Here is an 11,503-nt window from a genome sequence, read left to right as displayed (position 1 = left end):
TGGTCCTTACCTTTGTGTGTGGGGGAACTACTGGAACTCGGTACTGTGCTACCACCACCCAGCCTTTAAAAAACAAATTTTTTCCCCAAAGTTTTTAGAAGGCTTTGTCTTATTTTCTCAGTTGACAAAGCTGGACTCCATTTTGCAGTCCTTCTGCCTAAGCGTTCCACAGTGCTGGGATTTTAGGCATTTGCTCTTTGAGAGGATAGTTTATAGTTAGAGGAGATAAAGCAGTAGAAAATGAAATGCTGAGCTGGGTGTGGGGGCGCACACCTGTAATCCCAACACTCAGAAGGCTGAGGCTGGAGGATCGCTGTGAGTTCAGACCAACCTGGGCTACACAGTGAGTTTCAGGTCAGTTTCAACTACATAGTGAGACCCTGTCTCAAAAAAAGAAAAAAAAAAAAAAGAAAATGCTTACCATGTATATATTGTTAAGTTCAATAAAATTCTGTAATTGTTTTTATTTGTGCTAACACTTATTTTTTTTTTTGCTTAATAACATAGGAAATAAAGTCTTGGATTTTTAAAAGGACACTCGACAAAACTGACAGTGTGATGAATAAGCCCTCTCAATTTTCAAGTTCAGCTTTTAGTTTTACTTGCAACATATTGTTTGTTTGGTTTTTTGTTTGTTTGTTTGGTTTTTGGTACTGGGGATCAAACTGGGACCTTGCACTTGGAGGCAGGCGGCAGTACCACTGATCTCCCCAGCCCCTTGCAACATTTTTTTTTTTTTTTTTTTTTTGGTTTTTTGAGACAGGGTCTCACTGTATAGTTGAGACTGACCTGAAACTCACTATGTAGCCCAGGCTGGTCTTGAACTCACAGTGATCCTCCTGCCTCAGCCTTCCCTTGCAACATTTTTAATGAAAAGTTCAACCATACGAAAAGTTGAATAAATTGTTCAAAAGATACACACATTTTTTCAGGCTTTTCTTTTGATGACATTTGAATTTGGAGTTAATGATTGTAAAGGCTTTTGCATCTCTGAGGTTCTTCTATATTTTCTTTTAGTACTTTTGTTGTTGTTGTTTTTGTTTGGTTTTGTTTTTTGAGGTGCTGGCATTGAACTCAGGACCTTGTGCTTTTGAGGCAGGTAGCCGAACCACTCAGCTAAATCCTCAGCCCCATTTAGTACTTTATTGAACTTCAAAATCTTTGATCCATTTTAAATTTATTTTGGTGTAAGGAGTCAGGAGAAACCCAATTTTTTTTTCTAGTTTTCTACTCAGTTTATGGGAGTAGTACTATTTATATATTTAAATCTATGTTTAGCTCACTGAAATGGGAATTTAGTGTGAGGTGAAGGTGATATTTAATGTATATCTGGGTCTGTTTTGGTCATTCTTATATTTTTATAGTTCATATATAATTACTAAATAATATTACAGACTTTTTGGGTTTGGTTGGTTGTTGGAGAGTTTGAGACAAGATCTCACTGTTGAGTGAGGCCTTGAACTCACTTTGTAGCTGAAGTTGGGCTCCAACTCATGGCAATCCTCCTGCCTCAGCCTCCCCTGTGCTAGCATTACAGGTATGTGCCACCCTGCCCAGCTAATAATACAGCCCCCCCCCATTTTCCTGGTTAGTGTTTTAAAAATAGCAACTAGATGACTTCACTTCTGCTCAAAACCTCTACTTTCTGGCATACTTAGGATAAAATCCAGGTCCTGTAAGGACTTACATTCAGGATTTGGCCTTGCCTACCATTTGGGATGGCATTCTGGCCACACAGATTTTCTTGTTGTACGTGAAACCTCCAAAGCTTACTTGTATACTTCAGGGTCTTTGTATCTTCTTCCCTGCTTACCATGTTCTTCCCCAAAATAGTTGTGTGGCTTGTATCCTTATTTCTCTGCTGAGTATCACCTTAAATGGACAACTCTTGTTCAACTATGTTCTTATTTTCTTTAGTTTTCTTCCCCCTCTATATTATTCTTTGTAGCATCTATAAAGTAATTAAAGTACACTTGTAGTCCTGGCACTTGGGAAACTGAGGCAGGAGGATCTGAGTTTGAGGCAGCCTGGGCTACATGGCAAGTTCTAAGCCTGAACTATATAATGAGACTGTCTCAAAGAGCCCCTTCCCGAAGAAAAATACTTGATTTAGCTTATTTCTGATCTATTCTCCCCATTAGAATATATGTTCCCAATCGCCTCTTGGCCTTTTGGCTAAGATCAAGTGTAGAATGTATGTTCCTCAGTGAGGGAAAGAACTTTGTCTCATTTGCAGCTACATCTTTGTTATATAGGACCTGGCACACAGTAGGCGTTCGGTTAAAATTGTGAATAAATGAATTAAAGCAATATATATTACCTCTGTAAGGGTACACAAGAATCTGGGAACAGTGGTTACAAGAAAAGAAACTTGGGAGTAGAGATCAGTGGCACTGGAGAAATTCACTTTCAATAAACCTGAGTTTTTCTTTACCACATATAGTGTACATGCTACTAACCCTATCCCCCAGGTTTTTGTTGTTGTTGTTGTTGTTGTTGTTGTTGTTGTTGTTGTTGTTTTTGGTACCAGGGATCAAACTCAGGCCATTGTGCTTGCAAGACAGGCTGCATAACCACTGAGCCAGTCTACCAGTTTTTAAGTTAGCATATTAAGTTAAAATATGGCTGATTCTAACACCATTGAAAGTTAGACTACATAGAAATTTAGGCATATATTTCATGTTATAATTGAGATAAGTACTATACAAACTAGAATTTAGGGTAAAGCTTCCTGTGATGACAGAAATGCATATCTGTATCACTGAGTGTAGAAGCAGTGAACCAGGTGACTCTTGAGTTCTTAAAATGTGGTTGCAGAAGGCCAGGGATTTAGCTCAGTGGTTCGGTGGCCTGCCTTGCAAGCGCAAGTACCCAAGTTCAATCCCCGGAAAAAAAAAGGTGGTTGCAGAGATTGAGGAGCTGAATTTTTTATTTTGTTTAACCTAATAGTCACACAAGACTATTATTAGTTACTTAACTGTGCTGTATTATCACATTTATTTAACATCATTGCATGCATCTACAAATGCGTATATTTTGATTTATGTATTAGTCTGTATGCGCATACAGAAAGATTGGAAATGATGTGCACCAAAATTTGATTACTTCTAGATGTGAAGGGTGATCACTTCCAAGTGAGTGTCACTATGCTGGCTGAGTCTTTAAAGACATGAGTTAAATACATGAGAATATTTGTATATAGCAATGGGCAGGGATTAGAAACGCCTGAAAAAAATTTTTTTTCATTTAATGGTGAACACACAGAGACGTTTTTTGACTTCCTGTCAGGCAAAGCACAAAAAAAGAAAAAAAGATATTGCATAGGTATAATTTGAAAAGAGTGTATAGGGATGAAACACTAGTTTGCAAGGGACTTTTTTTTTTTTACTTGGAAATTGCATAATGCTAAAGTAATTTGGTTATGTCTTCTGGGGTTTTGTTTGTTGTTTTTTTTTTTTCAACTTTTAAAAATTAATTTTATTGGGGGCCGGGGATTTAGCTCAGTGATTCTGCTGCCTGCTTTGCAAGCATAAGGTCCCGAGTTCAATCCCCAGTACCCCCCCAAAAATAATAATTTCATTGGTACATGTAAGGTATACAATATAATGACATTTATCATTGACTTCTGGGTTTTGAAGGAATACCATTAACCCAAAAATAATTCAGTAAAAAATGTGTGTGGGGAGCTAAGTAATGTGATCCAATAAGTAGCTTCTGGTGACTTTATTTTCACAAGAAAATGAATGAACAGATTACATTTCTTAAATATCAGTTGTATAAATAGCGTGTAAAATTACAGTGTTTATGTTTCCTATTTTGTCTTTTAAAAGTTAACCATGGGTGCCCTCTTCTGATGCTTTAGAATTTCTGTGACATTAGCAATTAACATGGAGTGCTCCATGGGATTTCACAATGTACTATTTTTATGAATTATGTATTATACAACTTGAGAATGAATTTAAGGCAATACAGCTGAACTATAGAATTTTATAAAGAAATGCCATTTTACTTTTCACTATTTAGTTCACCCAAAGTGGTCCACAATTACCAAGCAGATTAGCATTGAAACCTATTTTAACAGATAGTTTGTTTTTTCACCCTTCTTTTGAATTCAGTGTATTATGTAGCCTTATAATGCTATTTTTTCTTTTTGGTTAAAGTTGCCATTGCCCCAAATGGAGCCTTACAGTTGGCCAGCCCAGGAACAGATGGTGTACAGGGACTTCAGACATTAACCAGGACCAATTCAGGCAGTACTCAGCAAGGTACAATTCTCCAGTATGCACAGACCTCTGATGGACAGCAAATACTTGTGCCCAGCAACCAGGTGGTTGTACAAAGTAAGTGTTCTTAACTGTCTATGGAAAGTTTCCCAAAGTACTTTCAAAGACACTTAGCAACTCATTCACCTTTCTGGCCATACAGCTGCGTCAGGAGATATGCAAACATATCAGATCCGTACCACACCTTCAGCTACTTCACTGCCACAAACTGTGGTGATGACATCTCCGGTGACTCTTACGTCTCAGACAACTAAGATGGATGACCCTCAATTGAAGAGAGAAATAAGGTTGATGAAAAATAGGTAAGTAGTAAAATTATACTACAAGAATGACTAAGGGTTTTGTAAATCTTAGAACATACCATGTGTTGGAACAGTATAATTAGAGGGTCAGGGACTTAGCTCAGTGGTTCTGCCACCTGCCTCACACACTCAAGGACCAAGTTCATTCTCCATTACCAAAAAAGAAAAGAAAAGAGAACAGTATAATTAGAAATAAGATTTATGTCAGCTTTATTTTACTGTGTATTAGACTGTCTTCTTCATTCCCAGTAGATCAGTGAGTCCTATTCCTTTATTTACTATGTATAGTGTATGTCTAGAATTCCAGTTTTATGTGTCCTTTGAAATAGCATTGTGAAGGAAGGCTTTTCAGACATTTTTTGTTGGGCTCACAGTTAAATGAAAATTGTACAAGCATACCTTGGAGATATTGTGGGTTTGGTTCCAGATCAACACAATAGAGCAAATGTCACAATAAAGCAAGTCACATGAGTTTTTAGCTTCCCAGTGCATATAAAAGTTATGTTTACAGTATATTTGTAGTCTATTAAGAGTGAGTTAGTATGTTTAAAACTACTTTATTGGTAAATCATCTGAACTTTTAACAAGCCTGATCTTTTTGCTGGTGGAAGGTCTTTGATGTTGATGGCTACTTACTGATTAGGTAGTTGCGGTTACTTAAGACAGAAATGAGATCTACATCTCTTTGAATGAAAGATTTCTTTGTAGTTTGTGATGCTGCATAGAAGCATTTTATCCACAGAACTTCTTTCAGTCTTTGACTCTGTCCTCTCAAACCTGCCTCTGCTTTATTTCATCTCAAGAAACCCTTTTTGTTTTGGAGAGGTAGTACTGGAGAGTGAAACCAGTACCTTCACACTGAGGTACCTCTGCATCCCTTCAAACAGTTTTAAAAATTTTGAGAGAACCTCCCGAGTGGATCAAGAAATCACTTTGTTTGCTTATCCATAAGTTCCATCTCCTTATCTGTTAGTTTTACCATGAGATTGAAGTAGTTCAATCATGTCTTCAAGCCCTACATATATGGTGTGCACCACCACACTCAGCCTCAAGCCCCATTTTTAATTTATTTTTGCAGATTTATTTTATTTATTTATTTTTGGGGGGGTACTGGGGATCGAACTCAGGCCCTTGCCGCTTGTGAGGCAGACGCCAGAACCACTGAGCTAAATCCTCACCCTATTTTTGCAGATTTATTTTATTTATTTATTTTTGGGGGGGTACTGGGGATCGAACTCAGGCCCTTGCCGCTTGTGAGGCAGACGCCAGAACCACTGAGCTAAATCCTCACCCTATTTTTGCAGATTTAATCCAGGGCTTTCACATCCCTGGGAACTACATCCCCAGCCCACTTTAAATTTACTTTTACATAATATTTTTACTTTTTAATTAGGTATATGTTTGAGATACATAATAGCTACATTCATTTTGGGAAGTTGGTAAATATATATTTTGATAATTTTTAATACCCCTTTGTCCTCTCACCCTGCTCTCCTTCATCTCTGAGAAATTTGTTTCCCTGTTGCCTATCATCTTTTCTTTTTAATTATTTATTTATATTTTGGGTTTCTCATATAAGAAAAAAACCATGTGATAATTAGCCTTCTTCACCTGACTTATTTCATTTAACATTATGGTCTTAAGCTCTGTTTTCTTACAGATGACTTAAGTTTATCCTTCTTTATGATTAACTAGTACTCATTTGTGTAAGCACACTATCCATTCATTGGTTGTTGGCATCTAGGCTGCTTCTGTAGTTTGGCAATTGTGAATTGCGCTGCTATGAATATGAGTGTTCTTGTATCTCTACAGTATGATGTCTTCAACTCTTTTCAAGAAAATATCCAGGAGAGGTATATTTTTGAATGGAATTTATAGTTTTGTTTTGTTTTTTGAGGAATTGCCATACTATTTTTCAAAGTAGCTGTTCTAGTTTACATTCCCACCAACAATGTAGAAGGGTTCCTTTTTCCCCACAGCCTCACTAGCATTTGTTGGTTTATATGTTCTTGATGATGGCCATTCTTACTGGAGTAGGTAAAACCTCAGTGTTGTTTTGATTTGGATATCTCTAATTGGTAAAGATGTTAAACATTTTTTAATGTACTTATTAGCCATTTGTGCTACTGCTTTTGAGAAATATCTGTTAATTTTATTGGCCCATTTTTTGATGGGGTCATTTGTTTTATAGAGTCTAATTTTTCTAACATTTTTGGGGGGGTACCAGGGATCGAACTTGGGTCCTTCAGCTTGCAAGTCAGGCGGCAGAACCACTGAACTAAATCTCCAGCCCATGAGTTCTTTATTCTAGATATTAAGCCTTATATTGGAAGAGTAGCTGCCAAAATTTTTTCCCATTCTAAAGGTTGCTTTTTATTACTTTTGATTGTTTCCTTTGCTGTGCAAGGAGCCTTTTAATTAATATAATCCCATTGTTGATTCTCGGTGTTTTTTCTTGTGCTATTAGTGTTCTCTTCAGGAAGTACTTGCATGTGCCTGTCTTTTTAAATGTTTCCCTTATTTTATCTTCCAGCAGTTTCAACCTAGGTCTCTGATCCATTTTGATTTGATTTTAGTACAGGGTGAGAGGTATGTGCCTAGTTTCATTCTTTTGCACATGGATAGCTAGTTTTCCCAGCACCATTTGTTAAAGGGGCTATCTTTTCTCTGCTATTTATGTTTTTAGCCCCTTTGTCAAAGATCAGATGGCTGGAAGTACATGGAATTGCTTGTGTCTTCTATTTCATTGGTCTGTCTGTCTTTTTATGCCAATACCATGCTATTTCTGTTACAATAGCTTTGTAGTGTAACTTAAAATCCAGGATTGTAATTTATGCCTTCTGTTTGCTCTTTTTGCTCAGAATCACTTTGGCTATATGCTGGGTCTCATCTGGTTTATATAACAGAGTAGGCCTTTATATTTCTGACATCCTCTTCAGTCTCTTTCTTCAGAATACAGTAATACCTCAGTTCATGAATGCTTCTGTTTGCAAACAATTGGTTTGCAAACAAAAGTGTTCAATAAAAATTTGCTTCTGTTCGCAAATTCCATATTGGGTGACAAACACAACAACCACGGCCATCTTCCCCAAAATTGTAAAACAAATTAAGTTCATAAATCAGGGTACCACTCAGTCATTTTTGTTATGGAGCTTTTTCACAAGCTCTTAGATTAGGTTGATTCCTTGGTATTTAATTTTTTTGAAGTTACCATGAATGGGATTGTTTTTCTACTTCTCAGTGCATTCATGGTTGGTATACAGAAATGTTACTGAATTTTGTGTCTTGCCATTTTGCTGAATTTATTAGCTCTTAGGAGTTTTCTGCTGGAGTTTTTTGGTTTTTTTTTTTACCCAGGATCGAACTTGGGACCTTTTTGCGCTTATGAGGCAGGCGGCAGAACCACTGAACTAAATCCCCAGCCCTCTGCTGGAGTTTTTGATCTTCTCTTTAAAGGGTCATATCATTTGAATGTAGAGGTAGCTTGACTTCTTCTTTCCTGTTTATGTCCAATTTTTTCTCTTACTTCATTGATTTAAAGTTTTGAGTAATGATATAAGAGAAATATAACTCCTGACCTGTTAGATGCTAAATTCATGGTCACACTGCATTGAGGAATTAAGTCACAAACCAAAGGACGAAGCAAGAGAGGTTTATTGGAAATAAGGAGAGAAGAACAGCTTCTGGATTTCCAGAAGCAGGTCTCAAATGGGGTGACAACTAAGGCCCTTTGTCGGGGTAATTTATTTTTGTTTTGTTTCATTTTTGGAACCTGGGATTGAACTCAGGACCTTGCACTTGCAAGTCAGGCAGCAGAACCACTGAGCTAAATACCTGGCCATGTTGGGGTAATTTAAATGGCAAAGTTACAACATGGTTGGTTACAACTTGGGTCAGATTACAACCTATAGGATTACATGTACAGCCACTTAGCTAATATTGATTCAATAGGGAAACAGGTCATGCATGTAGCAAGGGTACCTGGAACGAACAAATGTATTCTTGGGAAGGGGTGGATCCAGATGCTGTGGTCACCTACCTGGGTGACTGGTGCTGCTCTGGACTTCTTGGACCAGGTGGTGCTAATTACAGTACTATTTCAAGTTCCTGCTTATCCCTTAGAGAGGTAGGTAGGCCTGGCCACTGCATGTTCATCTTGAGGCCTGGCCTTCATAGGTGCCTCCAGCCACAATTCTGAAGAATTTATTTTTTGTGCCAACTTTAAGAGCCAAGACCTTCTCCAGCTGTACACTAATTTCTGTCTAACTTAGCTGCCTCTGATTATAACTAAAGAGGAGTGGTAAGAGTGGACATCTTGTCTTGTCCTTGATTTTAGAGGGAAAGCTTTCAGTTTTTCCTGTTTAATGTGATGTTGGCTATGGGTTTGTCATAATTTTTTTTTCCCCCGGTACTAGGGATTGAACTCGGATCCTTGCGCTTGTGAGGCAAGTGGCAGAACCATTGAGCTAAATCCCCAGCCCCATAAATAGCTTTTAAAAATTTATTTATTTATTTTGCTTTTTTGAGACAGGGTCTCACTATGTAGTTGAGACTGACCTGGAACTCACTATGTAGCCCAGGCTGGTCTCGAACTCACAGCAATCCTCCTGCCTCAGCCTCCCGAGTGCTGGGATTACAGGTGTGCGCCACCAAGCCCGGCCATAAATGGCTTTTGTTAGTTGGAGATAAAAGTGTTTTTTTTTACCCCCCAGTACATTTTCATTTTTTATTATTTTTCATTGTTTATTGGTACATTTAAGGTAAACAGTAGTTACATTCATCATTGGGATGTAGTACCTTTATATGATATATCTTGATTCTTATTTTTTTCCCCATTCCCATGCCCTCCCTTCACCCTTCCTTATTTACAAAGACTTTGTTTCCATTTTTATTTCCTTTCCCTTACCCTTCCCACTTCCTCTTCTCCTTCAGACATTTTCTTCCTATTTCACACTGTCAATTACACCATTTGAACCTTATTTACACTTTTAGTTTTCACACCAGAAAAACGATTTGGTATTTACTGAAAAGTGTGTCCTATTTATTTCAGTTAAGAGTATGGCCTCAGTGTGCATCCATTTAGCTATAAATGTCCCTAGGTTCTCATTCTTTATATCTGAGTAGTATTCCATTTTATTTATTCATGTATTCATTCATTCATTCCAGGAAAAAAAGCTTTTATTTGCACTGAAAGCTGGTGCATGAGTAGGATCTCAGATAGTACATTGAGCTAAGGATAAAGATCAGCTTGTAAAAGGGCAGTTAGACTTGGTAAACCAGATGACTACATTTCCAAGCACTTGTGATTAGCACTGTCAGTGAAAGACCTGCTGGGAGCTGGGAATGGTGATGAACTCCTGTGCTCCCACCACTTAGGAGGCTGGCAAGCATGTTTGTCACTAAGTTAGCCCAGTGTGCCATCCTTACAGAAAAAGGTACAGGTTTTCCATCATCATGAAATTTCCTCCAACCCCCCCATCATAAGTATTGCAAAAGAAAGTGCAAGAATAATCACATTTTATAGATAGTAAGCTTATTTTCAGCATTTAGCTCAGCTCAGGATCTATCAAGCAGGGAGAGGATGGTCTTTGCTATCACAGGGCAGTCCTCTTCCCACGTCCCTAGGGGCCAGGGCTGAACAGTAGGGGAAGGTGGTGGACACTGGGCTAATCTCCCCCAGTACAATGCACAGCAGCTGAAGCTTGATGGGAGAGCAGGACTGGTGAGACTCAAGGGGAAGGTCCAGGCCCTGTGTTCAGTCAGAATCACTGCTGGAAGAGGAGAAAGAAGAGGAATGCTTGCCATGCTTGTGGTGTTTGTGTGCCTTTTTATGAGCTTTCTTCATTTTCTTCCCCATCTTCTCGTCCATCACCATCCCTGGGCACAACATGCCATGGGCCAAAGGGTTCACAGGATGCATGCCAATGGCTGGCGGGGGGCATGGAGGCGATAGGGACCTGAGGGATGGGGTCTTGGACACCCTGGCTGGGGCACAGGATAACCTGGCCCCCATGGAGGGAAAGCTGGATTCCCCGGGGGAAGGGGCCAGGAGCCAGGAGGAGAGGCTGGATTGACATTTGGTGGATGTGCTGGACACAGGATGGGAACCTCCAGAGCACTCAGGGTTGGGTGGACATGGGTTTGGCCCTTGATAGCGAGCACTGGGATTCCACATGTTCAGGTGTTTCCCCTACCCTTTCTCCTGCCACCAGGCTTGATTGTCCTTCTCTCCAGTCTTGAGTACTCCACTTTCTGAAAAACCACATCTTCTTTATCCAGTCTCCAGTTGATGGGCAATTGGGCTGTTTCCAAGTTTTAGCTATTACAGACTGTACTGCTATAAACATTGATGAGCATATATTGCTGTGGTATGATTCTTTTAAATTATTTTGGAAGGATACCCAGCAGAGGGATAGCTGGGTCAAATGGAACCTCTAATCCTAGTTTTTTGAGGTATCTCCATATTGATTTCCACAGTGATTACATCAGTCTGCACTCCCACCAATGGAGAAGGGTTCCTTTCTCCCCACAGCCCCGCTAGCATTTTGTTATTGGTTGATTTTTTTTTTTAAGACAGGGTCTCACTATGTCATTGAGACTGACCTGGAACTCACTATGTAGCCTAGGCTGGTCATGAACTCACAGTGATCTTCCTGCCTCAGCCTCCTGAGTGCTGGGATTACAGGCTTGGTTGATTTCTTGATAGCAAGCAGTCATTCTTTCTGGTGTAAGGTAGAATCTCAGTGTTGTTTTCATATGCGTCTCTGAAATGAACAGTGATGTTGAACATTTTCCATATATTTGTTGCTTTTGGTTGGTTGTCTGAGAAATTTGTGTTCATTTCAATTCCCATTTTTGAACCATGTCTTTGTATTGGGGGGGGGGCTTTTTGTTGGTTTTTTTTTTTTTTTTTTTTTT

General features: G+C 38.9%; 1 protein-coding gene and 1 pseudogene across 6 annotated transcripts in view; one reads left to right on the top strand and one right to left on the bottom strand.

The window, feature by feature from the left end:
• Atf1 (activating transcription factor 1) overlaps positions 1 to 11,503 on the top strand; it is a 64,443-nt gene that overhangs the window by 39,303 nt on the left and 13,637 nt on the right. For all 6 annotated transcript variants that reach the window (XM_033763540.1, XM_010623683.3, XM_010623687.3 and 3 more), the window contains 2 exons: positions 4,161 to 4,340; positions 4,426 to 4,585. In XM_033763540.1, coding sequence (XP_033619431.1) covers positions 4,161 to 4,340; positions 4,426 to 4,585 — 340 coding nt within the window. The remainder of the gene's footprint in view (positions 1 to 4,160; positions 4,341 to 4,425; positions 4,586 to 11,503) is intronic.
• Positions 10,304 to 10,788, bottom strand: LOC109118061 (annotated as a pseudogene).

This window comes from Fukomys damarensis, unplaced genomic scaffold, assembly GCF_012274545.1.
Source record: "Fukomys damarensis isolate Sample0158 unplaced genomic scaffold, DMR_v1.0_HiC HiC_scaffold_15, whole genome shotgun sequence".
Classification (NCBI taxonomy): Eukaryota; Metazoa; Chordata; class Mammalia; order Rodentia; family Bathyergidae; genus Fukomys; species Fukomys damarensis.
The sequence above is the reverse complement of the archived record's forward strand: the minus strand, read 5'-3'. Positions and strand labels throughout refer to the sequence as shown.